This window comes from Electrona antarctica, assembly GCF_951216825.1.
Source record: "Electrona antarctica genome assembly, chromosome: 11".
NCBI lineage: Eukaryota > Metazoa > Chordata > Actinopteri > Myctophiformes > Myctophidae > Electrona > Electrona antarctica.
In genome coordinates this window covers 19074756-19091899 of record NC_136792.1, presented here as the reverse complement: position 1 = coordinate 19091899, position 17144 = coordinate 19074756, and the positions used below count along the sequence as shown (strand labels likewise).

General features: G+C 43.5%; 1 protein-coding gene across 1 annotated transcript in view; it reads left to right on the top strand.

The window, feature by feature from the left end:
* Window positions 1-17144, top strand: part of robo2 (roundabout, axon guidance receptor, homolog 2) — a 208724-nt gene that overhangs the window by 145918 nt on the left and 45662 nt on the right. The window contains 7 exon segments of the mRNA XM_079513571.1: window positions 2555-2726; window positions 5990-6195; window positions 7711-7792; window positions 7981-8146; window positions 8620-8786; window positions 11478-11599; window positions 14453-14684. Of these exon segments, the coding sequence (XP_079369697.1) occupies window positions 2555-2726; window positions 5990-6195; window positions 7711-7792; window positions 7981-8146; window positions 8620-8786; window positions 11478-11599; window positions 14453-14684 (1147 nt within the window).

Here is a 17144-nt window from a genome sequence, read left to right as displayed (position 1 = left end):
AAGCTGCATAGGCATAAGATTTATGTCCTACCCGGAATTCAAACCTGGTTCATACGAGCACCAACATTTCTACTGCTGAGCAAAATGTCAAGCCCGTTTGGCGAGATATTACGCTTTAGATTTCATGCAATACGTACCTCTACCTCTAGTGGGCCAGTGCTCAATTTCTATTAATATACTGGATTGCGGCTTTAATATATATCTGAGAGTGTACACATACAGATAACCAAATGGACCCTTATGGGTCTCTCAGAGTTAAAATTACTCCTGAGTAACTGTGTATAAACGCACGCACGCACGCACGCACGCACGCACGCACGCACGCACGCACGCACGCACGCACGCACGCACGCACGCACGCACGCACGCACGCACGCACACATGCACACAATCTTACAATGTGAGAATTCATTAGCTTCTTATCTGGCAGTAGTCTTTGTTTACTTCATTTTTTCTATTATCAGCACACAGCGCTTAGTTTGTATTCCCTTGGCAGCATCTACATTTCCTCAGTGTGCTGCATGACTGTTAGTTTTCACACTCTTCACTTAGTATCTCTCTCTCTCTCTCTCTCACACACACACACACACACACACACACACACACACACACACACACACATACACACACACACACACACACACACGCACAGTGGCACCTGAAAAAGTACGTTTATCTCCGATCAATATCGGTAGAAGATACACACTGATACACCTCTGTTCAGAGCAACTGCCAAACGGTGGTGTGGCTGGCTGGCAAAGCGCTAATCAGTTCCCTCCCTGTGACCTTACGCTGATAAGAATGATCCTATCCCTCACTTTGTACAGATAAAGCCATTGAAAGGCCTGGGTGTCCTCACAATGCTCCACAACACTGCCAATTAAAGAGCCTGTTGGAACTTGTAGATGAACCAGAGATACCATTCAGCTCTGGCTGAGGTTCAGACATCTGCACGCACGCACGCACGCACGCACGCACGCACGCACGCACGCACGCACGCACGCACACAAACAAACACACGGCCCCAAGGGCCTAGAGTTACACCAAAGTGCTGATCCAAGGAGCAAGATATATACTTACGTGTTCATTCAAATATTTGTTGCGTTAAACACATGCCTACATGTAAGACTCACAGACACAGTGTGACCTGTATGACTCAGCGCTGCATGTTGTGAACATGTTCTACTTACTGTACTAGTGTTACTAGTGTCCTATGCTATCTCTACATGATTCACCGTCTCCTGTGGGTATGGAACTCCTCTTCTACCCCGGACTTGAACCTGTCCTGATATTTTTACCATTGAGCTCATTGAGCCTGCCTGCTTGCTCAGGGGATAAATTTAATCTTGACCATCAGGTCAAAATGTGTGTCAGATGCTGTGTGAGACATGACCTGCTTTGACAATGATCTAAATGCCTCACCAGAAAGCAGAGGGACAAAATACAACCAACCCAATTATTATGTATTATTATTATAAATGTAAAAAGTTCTATTAACATACACAGATTTTTACTGAAAACATATCATCATTAAAGCGGCACTATGTAACCTTTTTATTTGTTTAATGAATAAAATGTCACAAAACTGCTGCTAGTCACATTTCTCTGTGTTTTTGAAACATTTTGAAAATAGGGAGAGAACAAATTAAAGATAATTAAGCCCAGTAATTATGCGAGAGAAAGGCCTTTCTGTCACACTTGGGGATAATGAGGTGGACATATATCATGCACTGGAGGTGGGCAGGGCATCATTAAAAAAAGACATAATTTGCTACATTAAAGTCATTAGGTGTAATTGAATCTGGCTAATGTATTTCTTTTCTGATCCTCAGCTTTGAGGAACAAAGGACAAAAACTAAATGAATGGAACAAAAGAAAAGTGTGGGATGAGGGGAGAGGGGGGTTACTGAAGAACAAAAACGAAAGTTGAAGGTGAAGTTTTAGTCAATGTCAACAGCCTTGCCTCAGGCTGTCACAAGGCTCTGATCACCTCTCATTACCACCCATCACTCCTGCTCGTCTAAAGATAAACCGTATTATATTCACTAGAAGTTTAGCTCAAATGGTGGTGGTCTCTGTGGGCAAACCAAAACTCCCCAAAGCCATTATGGCGCTGAAGCAGAGAGGAAAGTCTAGCGGTACCAGGAGTCAGAAAACTCTGGAGTCTCTGGCTTGGCCCAAGAATAAGTGGCTTCTGTTTTGTCAAACGGAACCCTCAAATCCTTTGCTTGAGCGCTTAATTTGTTAACCCAGTGAAGGATAGACTTGTTTGAAAGTGTGTGTGTGTGTGTGTGTGTGTGTGTGTGTGTGTGTGTGTGTGTGTGTGTGTGTGTGTGTGTGTGTGTGTGTGTGTGTGTGTGTGTGTGTGTGTGTGTGTGTGTGTGTGTGTGTGTGTGTGTGTGTGTGTGTGTGTGTGTGTGTGTGCGCGCACACGTGTGTGTACGTGTGTGTAGTGTGAAGGAAGATTATTATGAGTGTGTTCTACTTGGATATTTTCCTGGTGATAATGGATGCCTTGTTCTCACTAATCGACTGTGTGCTGCTCTTCCTGCAGAATCTGTTGTTTCCCAACCAGCCCCAGCAACCCAACAGCCGCTTCTCAGTGTCGCCTGGCGGAGACCTCACCATCTCGTCTGTGCAGCGGGTAGATTCTGGCTACTACATCTGCCAGGCCCTGACCGTAGCTGGCAGTATCCTCGCCAAAGCTCAACTGGAGGTCACAGATGGTGAGACACATTACCTTCTCCTAATGCCAGCACACTAAAGCCTGAGTTACACATGGGTGTGTGCTCTGTCGCTCGCCCAGAATAGCAGCTCTACAAGCTTGAGCTAGTACAGTAGATGTGCTATTTGCGGTGTACCGGCACGTACACTAAGTACAAAACAACCTTAAAGGACCACTTCACCCATTTTCTAGTCTACATACAGTAGTTTCATGTAAGGGTCCTCACTGATGCTCATTATAAAATGCTAGAACTACTCAGTTCTACTCAGTCTGTGTCTCAGAGTAGGGCATCACCGGTAGCCAGGTTTTCTATTTCGGACTTTATTTCAATAAGGATGAGGCTATAGTTTCTATGTGCCTTTTGGGATACCTGTTCATGATATAACTGTCCTTATGAGACATGAGTGAGTAGACAGACATTGTGCCATCTAATAATGAGCATTAGTGAGGACTAATTATATGAAGATAAAGCTGAAAATGGGTTTAGTACTCCTTTAAGTATGTGCCTATTGCCTACTGACACTGACTGCAGGTGCAAGCATTCACAGAGATACTGAATACTTTACTTCATTGTGGCTTTGGGTATTGTTAGAGGAATCTGTTTTTGATGGGTGCTAGCCCCTCCTGTGCCCAGCTTTGTGTGTTTGTGTGAACCCCATAGCTATGATTTGATTGGCTGAGCACGGTATGTTAGGATAAAACAGAAAAGATAAGACAGAAAAGTGAGGACACCAAAAGTGATTGGCCGGAATGTGATGATGTATGATGATAAGAGCGCTCCTCACTTCACACGGGTGTGATTTTTATTGTGTAGAAATAAATTCTAATTGTACTACTACTTTGTAGTTGAGTTTAACCTTTTTTTCCCCTCTCTTTTCATTTGACCAATAATGACATGCCCAAAATAGGGAATAGTGGTTAAGCATGCATGCATGCATGGATGCATGTGTATGTATATGAGTAAGGGAGAGAGCAAGTGGAGAGCAGTGATTGATTGAGTGAGTGACATGGGTTGTCTGTGGGATGAATTATGAGGTACTGGGAGGTGTGGGGAGTATGTAATCTGTTCTGCTGTTGAGACAGGAAGCTAGACGGCGTAAACGCCCATCCGTATGTCTAGTGCTAACAGAAAAAAGGACCTCAGACACACTTTATTTTTGAGGGGCGCAAGCCCCTCCTACATTCAACTATAGTGTAGATTTTTGTCCTAACACAAACATTAAATGCCATTGACAATGAATAGGGAATTTACGTCATATGTAGACGAGCAAATCATTGATTTTGTCCTAACACATTGACAATGAAAACACAAGATGTATGATGATAACAGCGCCCCTCACTTCACACGTTGTGATGTTTTTAAATCAGGTCTGCCCATACAACATCAAGATTTTACTTAATAGTTAAGTCTTTGACCTCCAATCCCTTGGTTTGGTCATTAAAGTCATGGTTTGTTTATTATTCCTATACGCACGCACGCACGCACGCACGCACGCACGCACGCACACACGCACACACGCACACACACATCCGGAATGTGTGATAGGAAGACAGAGGGTGTTGGGCAGGGCTAAAAGGACAGTAGAGATGAGAGGAAAAGGGCAAGGGTGAGGTCATGGCCACACCTGCTGCAGTCTTCAGGTGATTTACTGTCCCTGGGGGACGTGGGAGGTGGGGTGCTGCTGGCAGCCTGTGGGTTCAAGGAGATCAGTAATGAGAAATTCCTGGTCCAGACACCCAAGGCCTCCGTCAAGCCTCTCCTCCGCTTCCATCACTCCATCATAGCTTCAGTCAGTATACAAGACGCATCTACTCCCTGGACCCCGCAGTCTCGGTGGGCGTGCCTTTAATCAGGACATATCATACCTTACTGTCATATTTCCTGAAGGAAGGAATGCATTGGGAGTCATGAATCCGAGCACAGAGTATCATTAGCAAAAATGAGTCTCCTTTACAGTTCAGACTAGGTTGAAATGAAAAATGTTTCATAATGGCTTTGTGAATCACGCAAGGTGATAGCAATGACAGACAGAGAACTCCCTGGGTGACGGGATGGGATAAGGTAAAATAATTATAGTAAAGCCAGCCCAATAGGGCTGAAAGCTTTGGAAGCTATCTTGGTTTGTGTTATGATTTACCGATAAATGATTCTTCATGATGAATTTGCCCACCATTAGCACTAACAAAAACATACCACAGTGGACTAAATTAGAGTTGAAATATTATCATTGGATTGGACTTGGCTCGCAGTAGTTTATCCAGTGGTCTTAAATCAGTACACTCTGACCTTTCTTTTAAGTCTACCTAAAGAGCAGATAATGAGAAGAATTGCCATTGTTTCCTCCTCTCTGACATACCGTAGCTGTGAGAAGAGAGGGTATGGTGATGTGTTGAAAGGTTACTGAGGTAGACTGGGTAATTAGCCCCCGCAGGTCTGCCGTCATTAATCCATACCTTCTAATTAATGTGGGCCCGGTGATGCCACTGGGGCGCCACATTATTCAACTCTAAATATATAAACTGCCTGTGTGCTACAGCGCTAACTCACCAAGCGAGCACCTCTGACACTTTCCACTATTTCACAGAAGGGCCCCACGGGCATTCCTCGTCACATAAATGAACATAATTCATTCAAGATTTTAACATTAGCATGAATATAGTGCGCAAATGCAAATAAATGTGTTTTCTGTGCTATTGCTTTTGTTTCGATTTTCAGATTCAACGTATCTAGTTGCATTCAGGGTGCCCATCTCAAGGATGGGCACCACACGCTTCCTAAGCTTGTGTTAAGCATGACTACCTTCTGTGAAGAAATGTACCACACTGAACTTGAACTTGAAAAAGCATTTATTTTAACTACTCTGAGTCAGTTGGCCAGAGTCTTACCACTGCACTTTAACCACAGAGTCGGGGTATAAATACTTTATATGAGTATCCAGGCAGTAACTGGAAACTGCATAGCATCCCTCTGCCACATCAATGAGATTGGACCCCCCCCCCCCTCCCCCCATGCTTCCTGGAAATTCTTGATACTAGTCATTGTTCTGTGGTACGATTACAAGACCTACTGAGAACAACAGCCTACTTTATTAGTCAACCACATCCCTCACTCACTTTTTTATAAGAGCACTCAAACGTGTATTTTACAGTCAAGCCCATTATACTGAGGTCTGCGTCTATCTGAAATGGATGTCGGTGTCACTGGATGAATTGCTTTGAGTACTGCTGTCATCTTACTCACCGACCCTTTCTCCTGTGTCCCAGTGCTCACGGACAGGCCGCCGCCCATCATTCGCCAGGGACCGTCCAATCAGACTCTGGGCGTGGACAGCGTGGCCTTGCTCAAATGCCAGGCGTCAGGCGATCCTATTCCTTCAATCAGCTGGCTGAAGGATGGGGTCAGTCTGCTGGGCAAGGACCCACGCATGTCCCTGCAGGAGCTGGGCAGCCTTCAGATCAAGAGCGTCAAGGTGAGGGCCGGCGCTCTTCCCGTCTTAAACGGCAGTAATTCATCAATCAATCAATGCACTGTAAAATCCTGAGTGCTGTTTTAAGAGATTTGTACAATCTCTTAGTTACACATGGATACATTAACACTGAGGATTTTACTGTGTGAATGTTGTTTTGACTTAAACTATAACATTCTGGATTTTTCTGTACAAGCATTCTGTGGGCAGATATTTTACATTGTTGGTGCAACCTCCCCATTTCCTCCATTCTCTCTTGACGTTCTTCTCTGCTACTGAACTTCATTCCTTCTTTACGTTTGTTCTCCACTTACCCAGTATTGTCACCACTGGTGTGTGGTGTGTATATTAAGGTACTGTAGGATGTGTGTTTGTGTGTGTGTGCGTATATAGATTTGTACTTGTGTGAGTTATTTTGTGTAGACATTGCTCAAGTATGTATCACTGTGGGGTGCTAGTTTAGGCAGTCCAATAGGACATGGCTTAAGTGTAACTTAGATGGACACTGAGAATCATAATGCCTAAAGAGATGAATAGAGGGTATTGATCTGTGCAAAATGCTTGATACTATCACTTCAGTGACGTGACAGCTCATACGAGGCTCAGCTGTGCTGGATGGGGTCCAGCTTTGGGTTGGAAACCTACACACACGTCTATAAACGCACACGCACACGCACACACACACACACACACACACACACACACACACACACACACACACACACACACACACACACACACACACACACACACACACACACACACACACACACACACACACACACACACACGTTTAGGGTAGATTGAATTTAAAAAGCTCACATCCTCCTTTCCCCACTCTGAGGTCTCAGTGGAATATCCATTATGCTTGACAAAGCTGCCGACCACTGACATTTTATTTAATAAATCGAAGGAAGGCGCAGGGACGAAAACCAACAAACAACCAAAGATCCTAAGAGGGATGGAGAGACATGCCAGCTGTCATCGGTCCAGGGGGTTCCAGCAGCCCACCCTAAATTAATTAGCTCGCCTTTGTTGTGGTCGGCAGGACAGTGGGGAAATAAGGGGGTGGGGTGGGAGTGATGGAGCGGTGGCGAGTAGAAAATGGATTTCATTAGGAAATTAGCGTCAGCACTTTGAGGCACTCACAAATGACACACAATTTGGCCAGCACCAGAAAGCCCATGAAGAAGTCACCCCTTAGCTTTTCAACCTATCCCTGATTGGAAGATCACTTGTACTCAGTCATTACATCTCCTTTTTGGATGCACAAAATTAAATGTCCCTTTTATTGAAAGTGTTATTAGGGGGAGTAATTTAGCTTAAAGTGTGTGTGTGTGTGTGTGTGTGTGTGTGTGTGTGTGTGTGTGTGTGTGTGTGTGTGTGTGTGTGTGTGTGTGTGTGTGTGTGTGTGTGTGTGTGTGTGTGTGTGTGTGTGTGTGTGTGTGTGTGTGTGTGTGTGTGTGTGTGTGTGTGTGTGTGTGTGTGTGCGCACGCACGTGCGTGTGTGGTGTGTAGCTCACAGACTCTGGGATCTACACATGTGTGGCTGCCAGCTCGAGTGGGGAAACATCATGGAGTGCATTCCTGGAAGTCAAAGGTACAGCAAAGCATATCACAAATGTATGTAACTAAGTAACTGAATACATAAATAAATACTGTATTTCCTTGCTCTTCAGCTCTTCTTGGTCACCACAGAATGTGTCCCTCTTCATTTTAATATGAGTGTATAAATGGTGCCAAATTGACCCAATGGATTTGACTTGAGTACCACCTCTTTCCTTGCAGAATCTGGGGGGTTGGTGGTGATAAAGAGCCGCGATGAGAACGAGCTGCCTGGCCATCCCTCCAAGCCTCAAGTCACTGATGTCACCAAGAACAGCGTGTCCTTGTCCTGGCAGCCAGGGATGGCTGGAGCAACCCCTACCGCCTCCTATGTTATCGAAGCCTTCAGGTTCGCATAACCAATGGCACATGCCATCATTCACTTGTTGTTACCCATGCACACTAATATCAAATAGAAAGATCATTAGATTTGGTTATTAGACTTTTAGATTACAATTGTAATTTGTGTTTTTAGTAGCACTTGTATTTTTAAACATGTGATCAAACTGAAAGCTAAATAAACATACTAAACTTAAAAAAAGAAAAAGATTGCACTCTTTAGTCAAATCAAGCTGTCAAGATATGCCATTGCCACCTGAGATATGAGTGATTATGTAACTTTCCCTGAAATATGACCTTGACCTTTATGACCCAAAAGTTAATCATCTCTTTAGGGCAACATATTGATCGTTCCCAGCTATTTTCATGAAAATCCAGCCACCATTCTCAAATTATTTTACCTGACAAACAAGCAAACATACATTGGCGAATGTATGGGGTTGTAATGTCTAACAGTTATCAACCTTTTGTCTTTCATTGCAGTCAGTCAGTGAGCAACAGCTGGCAAACAGTGGCAGATCATGTCAAAACCACCCAGTTTACAGTCAAAGGGTTGCGGCCCAACACCATCTATCTTTTCATGGTCCGAGCAGTCAACACCCAGGGCCTGAGTGATCCCAGCCCCATGTCTGAGCCTGTCAGAACACAAGGTACACTAACACACATGTCTGTGTTTGTCGAATACGTTTAATTATTCCAAAACACATGATAATCTGTTTTCACTGTCATGATGTACAGTTTGCTGAGTTGGGTAGTATAACGGCACTACTGTTTTATTTGAGTAATTATTATAATTTTGTATCAAAGAAATAATATTTTCTGTTGGTGAAGCTCTCGAAAGCAAAACAAAAACTAAATCACACACACATGGGGCACTACAGCAGTGTTTAAACTTCAAATGGCCATAACTCTGACCATTGCTCTGGTCAGCGGAATTAGCCCTTCGCTAAATCCCACCCCAAAAAACGATCCAAATCCAAAATGGTTTAGCAACTGTTGCTATGCAGGTCAAGCTTCCGCCACCTTATAGCTGTCAATGTTATTTTGCATGGCTGTGTTGTCGGATATTTACCAGGCGTAACGTCGAGAAAGTTACACGACTGACCCACCCAGGTGATGGCAATAATACTAATGACCGTAGTCTTAGGCCTCATTCACACGTACCAAACACCAATCAAGCAATGTTTGGTCGTTTTTTTGGGCCACCACAATGCTTTTCCAATGGGAGTCACATGGTTTGATCAAACATTTGTGTTTGATTGCTGATTGCTTCCCCCTCATCAAACAAAAATGTTTGGTCAAACCATGTGACTCCCATTGAAAATGAATTGGAGCAGCAATCAAACAGCAATCAGACATCGCACATGGACCGAACATTTGTTGTGTAGGTGTGTACGAAGCCTGAGGCCTCATTCACACGTACCAAACACCAATCAAGCAATGTTTGGTCGTTTTTTTTGTTTTTTTGGGCCACCACAATGCTTTTCCAATGGGAGTCACATGGTTTGATCAAACATTTGTGTTTGATTGCTGATTGCTGATTGCTCCCCCCTCATCAAACAAAAATGTTTGGTCAAACCATGTGACTCCCATTGAAAATGAATTGGAGCAGCAATCAAACAGCAATCAGACATCGCACATGGACCGAACATTTGTTGTGTAGGTGTGTACGAAGCCTCAACGTGCAACATGAAAACTCCTGTCGGGCGGTCGTTAAAAGTTGATTTCTCCCTCTGTCTTTTCCTTGTATTTCTAGTTTATTTAAATAATGTGATGCACATTTGCCCAGTGCATAGCCTACTGCAGGCCTGGTTGACTAGATTTAGAAGACATTTTGAAGTTTTGCTTCTGAAATGATCCATTATTTATATGGAGAAATCTCGTCATTAACATGCATCTCAATGGGTGAGAAGGACAGCTTGACCTGTCTCTTGCTAACGTGCCTATTGTATTGGACAAGGATGGGTTGGGGAGGGACTTAGCGAAGGGCTAATTAGGGCTGGATTTGAAGGCTGTATAGGCCGCAGAGACGGCCTAAAATCTTGCATTTTAAAATTGCCCTGCATCCCGCCCTTGTTTTAATCAGTTAGACTAGCAGTCCCGTGCCAAATAATCAGTATGTATTTTACTGTAATACAGTACTGTAGTTATCAGAACCCCTCAGCAGCATTCATTGAGCAGCTACATTGAGATATCACAGAACGTTGCAGGTCAAACTCTCCATCTGAGGCCAGCTCATTAGGGCTACACTTAGGCAATTATGTAAAATAAACGTGTCTACGTTTGGAATGCATAACTCCATTAGCGCAATACCTGCTATGTTAATGATCATGACAGGAGAGAATGACTGTGTCTAAATCCAAAGAAAATTTGATTAAGGTGCCTGACAGACCACAGTCTCCAGATTACATTGATCTGATAAGTCCACTTCCAAAATAGCCCTGCAACCTTTGGCTAAGCGCTGTCATATGCAAGCCAGCAGTCTACTGTTCCTAGAGAGTAGGGAGTCGTTTTTTAATAGCAGCACATCTCTCTCTTGCTCAGCGGGGAATCTCTTGAGATGACACATAGACATGTTTATTGACAGTGGCAGTCAATGAAGATGAATTGATTTTTCATGTCTTCTAAACTGCATTTGGCCTGTCTTGCTCCATTAGTGTGGCCTGTGATTCATGACTATGTTCTGTTGTCTGAGTGAAGCTGTTTTGAAATATCATTTCCTCTTGTGAGCTATTTGCTATACCCTTTTCACTTAGTAAATAACTACAAAATATGTTGCTGGTGTCGTACGCTTGTAGATCTACTAGAAGAAAGTATAAAGCAAGCATCAGTATAACATGCACTGGGGTTTTTATTCCTTTTTAAGTCAAACAAATGCATGTGCAAAATGGGAAATGAGCTGGAAAATAGTGTCATACAGTAGTGTCCATTAATCTTCTCTCGCTGTGTCCTTATGTCTAGGGTTGTGCATTCAGAGTTCATTCATTTATGTGGTTGTTCAGCCAGGACCCAGTAAGTGCAGATCTAAAGGACTTTTTGGGCCAAAGTCTTTTCTTTTCTCCAAAGCAGACAAGAGACATTATACAGAAACGGAATGAGGTCATTCTAATGCAGATGTAGCTGCTTCTTTTCAAAATGAAGTCATGATCACTGGATGTAAGCCTCTTTGTTGAATCTGATTGATTCAGTCATTATTTTAACAATACCACTTTTGATGGACTAAGGCTTATTGTAAGAGTTTCTGTCTGTGAAACTGTGAAAACTGAGTCCCATTCTCTCTCTCTCTCTCTCTCTCTCTCTCTCTCTCTCTCTCTCTCTCTCTCTCTCTCTCTCTCTCCTAGATATAAGTCCTCCAGCTCAGGGTGTGGACCACAGGCATGTACAAAAGGAGCTTGGTGAGGTCATAGTTCGCTTGCACAATCCCGTCGTCCAGAGTCCCACAACCATACAGGTTACATGGACAGTAAGTACAATTGGTATTGACTGACACAAGTGTCTGCATTCAGAGTAGACCTCTGTCTGTACAGCTCAATTCCATATTGAAAATACTTGAATATAGGAAATCAATTATTTTAACTCTCATGCCTTTTATTTTGCAACCTTGGGCTGTTACTCTAAGTCAAAAGTGTTGTTATATTAGGATCCATCTGTGTTCCTTCAGGCTACTATTTGTTTTATGTCAGGAAATTTGAGTCAAGGTATTCTGTAAGGCTGCATAGCTTTGAAATATTGTAATTGCTAACTTGAAAGCACACAAACATCAAACAGCGGAAAATGCCTTCTCTTAGTCTTAGCGGCGGGGAACATCAAAAGATGTGTCAGGGACATCTGCTTTCTCATCAATCTTCCGTACATCTTTAGTTAATTTTCAATTAAGAAAACAGCTTTGCCCAGATACACCTAGATTGAAATTAATGTTTAATAGACACCTTTGCAGATCAGCACTTTGAGTAGAGCAGTGCATGAGACTGCCTCATTCTCCTTCTACCCAAGTGCATACTGCACATACAGTTGGAGGCCATCGATATTGTCCTTTTCTTTTTGCTGAGTTTTGCGTGATCTGCGCAAAAGGACAGTTAACCCATTTTGGGCGGGAACCCCTTTTGGTGTTTTAAACATTGTTATAATTTAGCTATTGAAAAATAGCAGACCTACAAGCTCATAGCGCGCCACCGAGTGGCGCGCTACGAGCTTGTAGGTCTGCTATTTTTGAAAAATCGTGAAAATATTTATTTCAGAAAACTGGAGGATTTAGAAGGATTTTTTAAAATTTTGAGGTCAGGCCTAAATGGGTCAAATGATAAGGGACAATATCGGTGGCACCCAACTGTACTTATAGTACACACATGAATAGCTTGTCCCTCATCACACAAATACAGACAAACTATACCATGTTTGCCTCACCATAAGGACAGGCATTTCATGCGACTGAGATCAGAACCGTGATCTGAACTAAAATGTGTACACGAAGCACTCTGTCTTGCCCATTTATTAAGGGTGACTTGTTTACAGTTTTTTATTTACATAGTCCCAGTTTTTTATGCAGAAGTAAACAACCAAACTAATCAGTCAGTTGCATGTATTTACACACGTAGCATTTAGTGGCATGACACTCTGGCTTTGTTGCATACATTCATTATATTTGGCTTTCATTTTTAAATAAAGCACATTAGCACCATTTAGCAGTTTTAACTGTGACATGTTTATTGACCTCGATAATAATTCTCACCCCAAGAGTTGCTGGCTAATGCAATGCTAAAGCCTTGCTTTATGAGTGTAATGTGTAATCAACACAAAATGCTGTAAACTAATCAATCAGGTCTCATTCAATAAACAGAGCGGCCACTCTCAGAAAGCTTTTATATTCCCAAATCATTCCATTAATTAACCATACACGCAAGTAGGGAATACATTTTGCTGATTTACTTTGGCTACACAGGCAAAACACAGCTGCTTAATATCTAACTTGCAAGCCCCATTCACTACTTTTCCTACTGTTAACAAGCCATTGCAAATAGTTACGTCACCCTCTCCTTCTGCATAAATTCAACTTTCCTTAATTGTCTAGCTAAATGGGCTCAAGTTTCCTGGGGAGGGTCCTTGTTGGTTTGCAGTGGGGTTATCACAGCTCACATTCCTTTTGTCTTCTCTATGGGACATATCTGTCATTACAGATTCCCTGGTGTGTAGTCTCTTCTGCTTACCGGTGTGTGTGTGATTACTGCTGCATGACACTCTGCACTAGGCTTCAATATGTCTTTAGTTGGCATTCATATAACACCTGAGACGTACTATAATGGTAGGCTACATGTCCTTAACGGTTGCACCGCTAAAATGTTTTTATTGGGACATGAAACTCTTATGACGGGCGCTGGGACTGTGAGGCAATGTCAGGGTAGTAATTGAACTGACTGTGTCGAAGCCAATGATAAAATGCCCATTAAAACAGTAACAGCCTTTAAAGGAGCATTCAGTGATTTGGGTGATTTGGAAAACCACCCAGTCCGCCCCGGTAACAAAATGTGCACATGCACGCTCTACAGTGGGGGGAAGTGCAACAGGCCAACAGCATGTGCACCAAGGCCCGCCCCCACTCGATCATGATTGGAGGAAGGCCCCTCTCATCCTGATTGGATGAAGGCTTTGCCACCCGCCACCAAAACTGAAACTAGGGTTTTTTGACCCCAGGGGCTCACTGGGGCCAGGGAGGAACTCCTTATATGGTCAGCACACTCTATAGTAGGGAGGATTATCCAGAAAAAAATAAAAAATAAGTAATATTTGAATTAAGTCAAATCACTGAATATACCTTTAAAGTAGCATGATGCAATCCTAGGAAGAAAATAGGTACATCTGTTATACCTTGTTTTATGCTCTGCCGTGGCTGGATAAACGGGTTTGATCGCTATCTATTCTAGCGCCTACCCTTGTTTCTTACAGTTGGGTGCCACCGATATTGTCCCTTATCATTTGACCCATTTAGGCCTGACCTCAAATTTTTAAAAAATCCTTCTAAATCCTCCAGTTTTCTGAAATAAATATTTTCACGATTTTTCAAAAATAGCAGACCTACAAGCTCGTAGCGCGCCACTCGGTGGCGCGCTATGAGCTTGTAGATCTGCTATTTTTCAATAGCTAAATTATAACATAATGTTTAAAACACCAAAAGGGGTTCCCGCCCAAAATGGGTTAACTGTCCTTTTGCGCAGATCACGCAAACCTCAGCAAAAAGAAAAGGACAATATTGATGGCCTCCAACTGTATGTACTGAACCTCCTTGCCAATCCTGCCTTCATCCCATTCTGTTTCTTCTCAGGTGGATCGTCAGTCGCAGTTCATCCAGGGCTACAGAGTTCTCTACAGGCAGACATCGGGACTACCTTCCCCAGGAACCTGGCAGACCCAGGATGTGAAAGTCCCATCAGAGCGTGGTGTGGTCCTATCCACACTCAAAAAGGGGATTGTCTATGAGATCAAGGTCCGCCCTTATTTCAACGAGTTCCAGGGCATGGACAGTGAATCCAGGACAGCACGCACCACAGAGGAAGGTATGACAAAAGGATTTATAGGGTATACAAATTTATTTTAGGGATGCTGAGTCAAGGTGTGGTGTGTCTTTCCACACACAAGTTTGGCATGACGCTTTGACACACGTCCCTGTAGGCACCCTTCATGGCAAATGCTGCCATGATACAGTAGGATTTTAATGTTCTTTTCCCCATTTCATTTTCTTTGACATTGAAGCGTGTGTGTGTGTGTGTGTGTGTGTGTGTGTGTGTGTGTGTGTGTGTGTGTGTGTGTGTGTGTGTGTGTGCGTGTGTGTGCGTGTGCGTGTGCATCAGTGTTTTTCTGATGTCATGTCCACTCTTGCCAGGTACACTGACCTTTCTGCTGTGCTTTTCTTTGTTTATGATTGGTGGTGTTATCGTCAACTTCCGACTAATACATCACCCTGCAGCCACAGGCCTGCGCTGTGATTAGACGCAGCACTCTCTTGCTTTTCTGCCGTAGGGGATGATGTGTGTCCCGAGCCTGTTTCATAGAGGCTTTGACAGCCACAGAGCGACACGGCACACAAATTACAAAGGCAGACGCACACACACTTTCTGTTTTCTGGGTCCCTCCACCATTGTCGAATTCTGATTTAACTAGGATGATGTCATACAGTATATTGTCCAAAAGCCCCATGTTCAGAAATTCTACCCACTTATCTCTTAGCATTCAGTAACTGAAATACAATTGAGCTGTGAACTGAAGGAAAGAATGTACTGTACATGCTCACAACATTTTGCTAAACCGCAAATACAAACTACAAGCCATTCCTACAGAGGACACAGCCTGTCTCGCTACGTCTTGTACTGGAGACAGTAAACATCCTGCTGAGTTGACAGGCCCATTTATTTCCTCTTTTCTCAGTGGGACCATATCTCTGGTGGTCAGCTTGTGTATGCAATGCTGCACGGGGGATGGGAACTGCCATTACGTTACAGTTGCCCACACGCACTCTAACATGCATACACACAGACACAAACCCACACCAACACGGCTCCTCTCGCTAAGCCCGCCAGCACACCTGCATGTCCCCGCTATTACCAAGGCTGATAAAGCTCCCTGCATCTGCTCCTCAGAGAGCTCAACCTCTTTCTATTTCTGTCACAGCACCGCCACTGTGGCTAGCCAATAGCCTGATATACAGTCAGACACACTGCTCCAGGCTCCTCAGAGACGCTGGGACTACAGAGCAGGGCAGCTAGATGGATTGGGAAGTGTGGTCCAGAGAGTGATTAAAACTCAGGGTGTCCATTAGCTAACACAATTAGATTGTCTCCGGAGCAGGTCCAGGGAGGACGCCGGCTGCTCTCTGGACTCCACTGCTGTCTCCTCCACTTTAAAGCTTTAAAGCCCCTGTTGATTATCTTTCTCTACAAACTGCATAGAGTACGGTTGTCGTTCGAGATTGACCAAGTCAAATCTGGTGAAGGCAGTGTGAAGCAAAGGTGAAACCACCTGTTAATGTTATCCACTACTGCATCTATCAAATCAGCTTTATTGTCACATCACCATTTTACAAGTAAAATAGTGGGTGAAACTTTTGTGCATAGTTCCCATCGTGTCGTTTTCCAAGACAAAACGAAAGGGAAGAAGGGGGGGGGGGGGGGGGGGGGGGGGGCAAGGAGATCAAGGCAGGAAAGAAAGTTTGAGCAAAGCTTTTACCACAAACTGTACAAGTGAAGGGCTTCCCCTGTATGGGTCCCCATGTGCTTTCCCCACATCAGATATTGACAACCTTTGCCTTTGTTTTGTTTTTTTTACCACAAACTGTACAAGCAAAGGTCTTTCCCCTGTATGGGTCTTCGTGTGCTTTCTCAGGAGAGTCTATTTGACAACCAACTAACTAGCCGCACAACTGCCCCTCCAGACAATTGGATTAGTATAATCCTACATTGTTGTCACTTTGTGCTAAACTTCACTTATTTCTTTTAAAATAGACATTGGTGATTCTGGAATTACGGTTGGCACTGGAAATCATGCAACGGCTGCAAAACTAAAAATACTGGATGGAGGTTTTTGTATTAGACATTCTCTCACTTTCCATGTGGAAAGTGAGTCACTCAGAGATGATAAATGGAGTAGTGCTGTGATCTCAATCTTACTGACGGATTGTCTAACTAGAGATTGTCCACTAGAATAGCCCATATATTATACTAAAACAGTGGTTTTCAACCAGTGGTCCGGGGACCACCAGTGGTCCTTGAGGTGGTTCCAGGTGGTCCCCAGTATTTGATGGAGAGTTGGTAACTAAATGGACCTTTTATAGAGCATAAAATGAAACCAAATGGACCCTCCCAGGTGGCTCAAGTGTAGAGCTCAACAGTCTGTAGGATTTGCAAACATTTTGCAAACAAGGCCCACTACTTGTCTCACACCACTCCATGGCTCATATTAATGCTGGGATGTTTAATATGGGTATAATACAGCATGGCACTGTCTATGTGCTGGAAACAGCG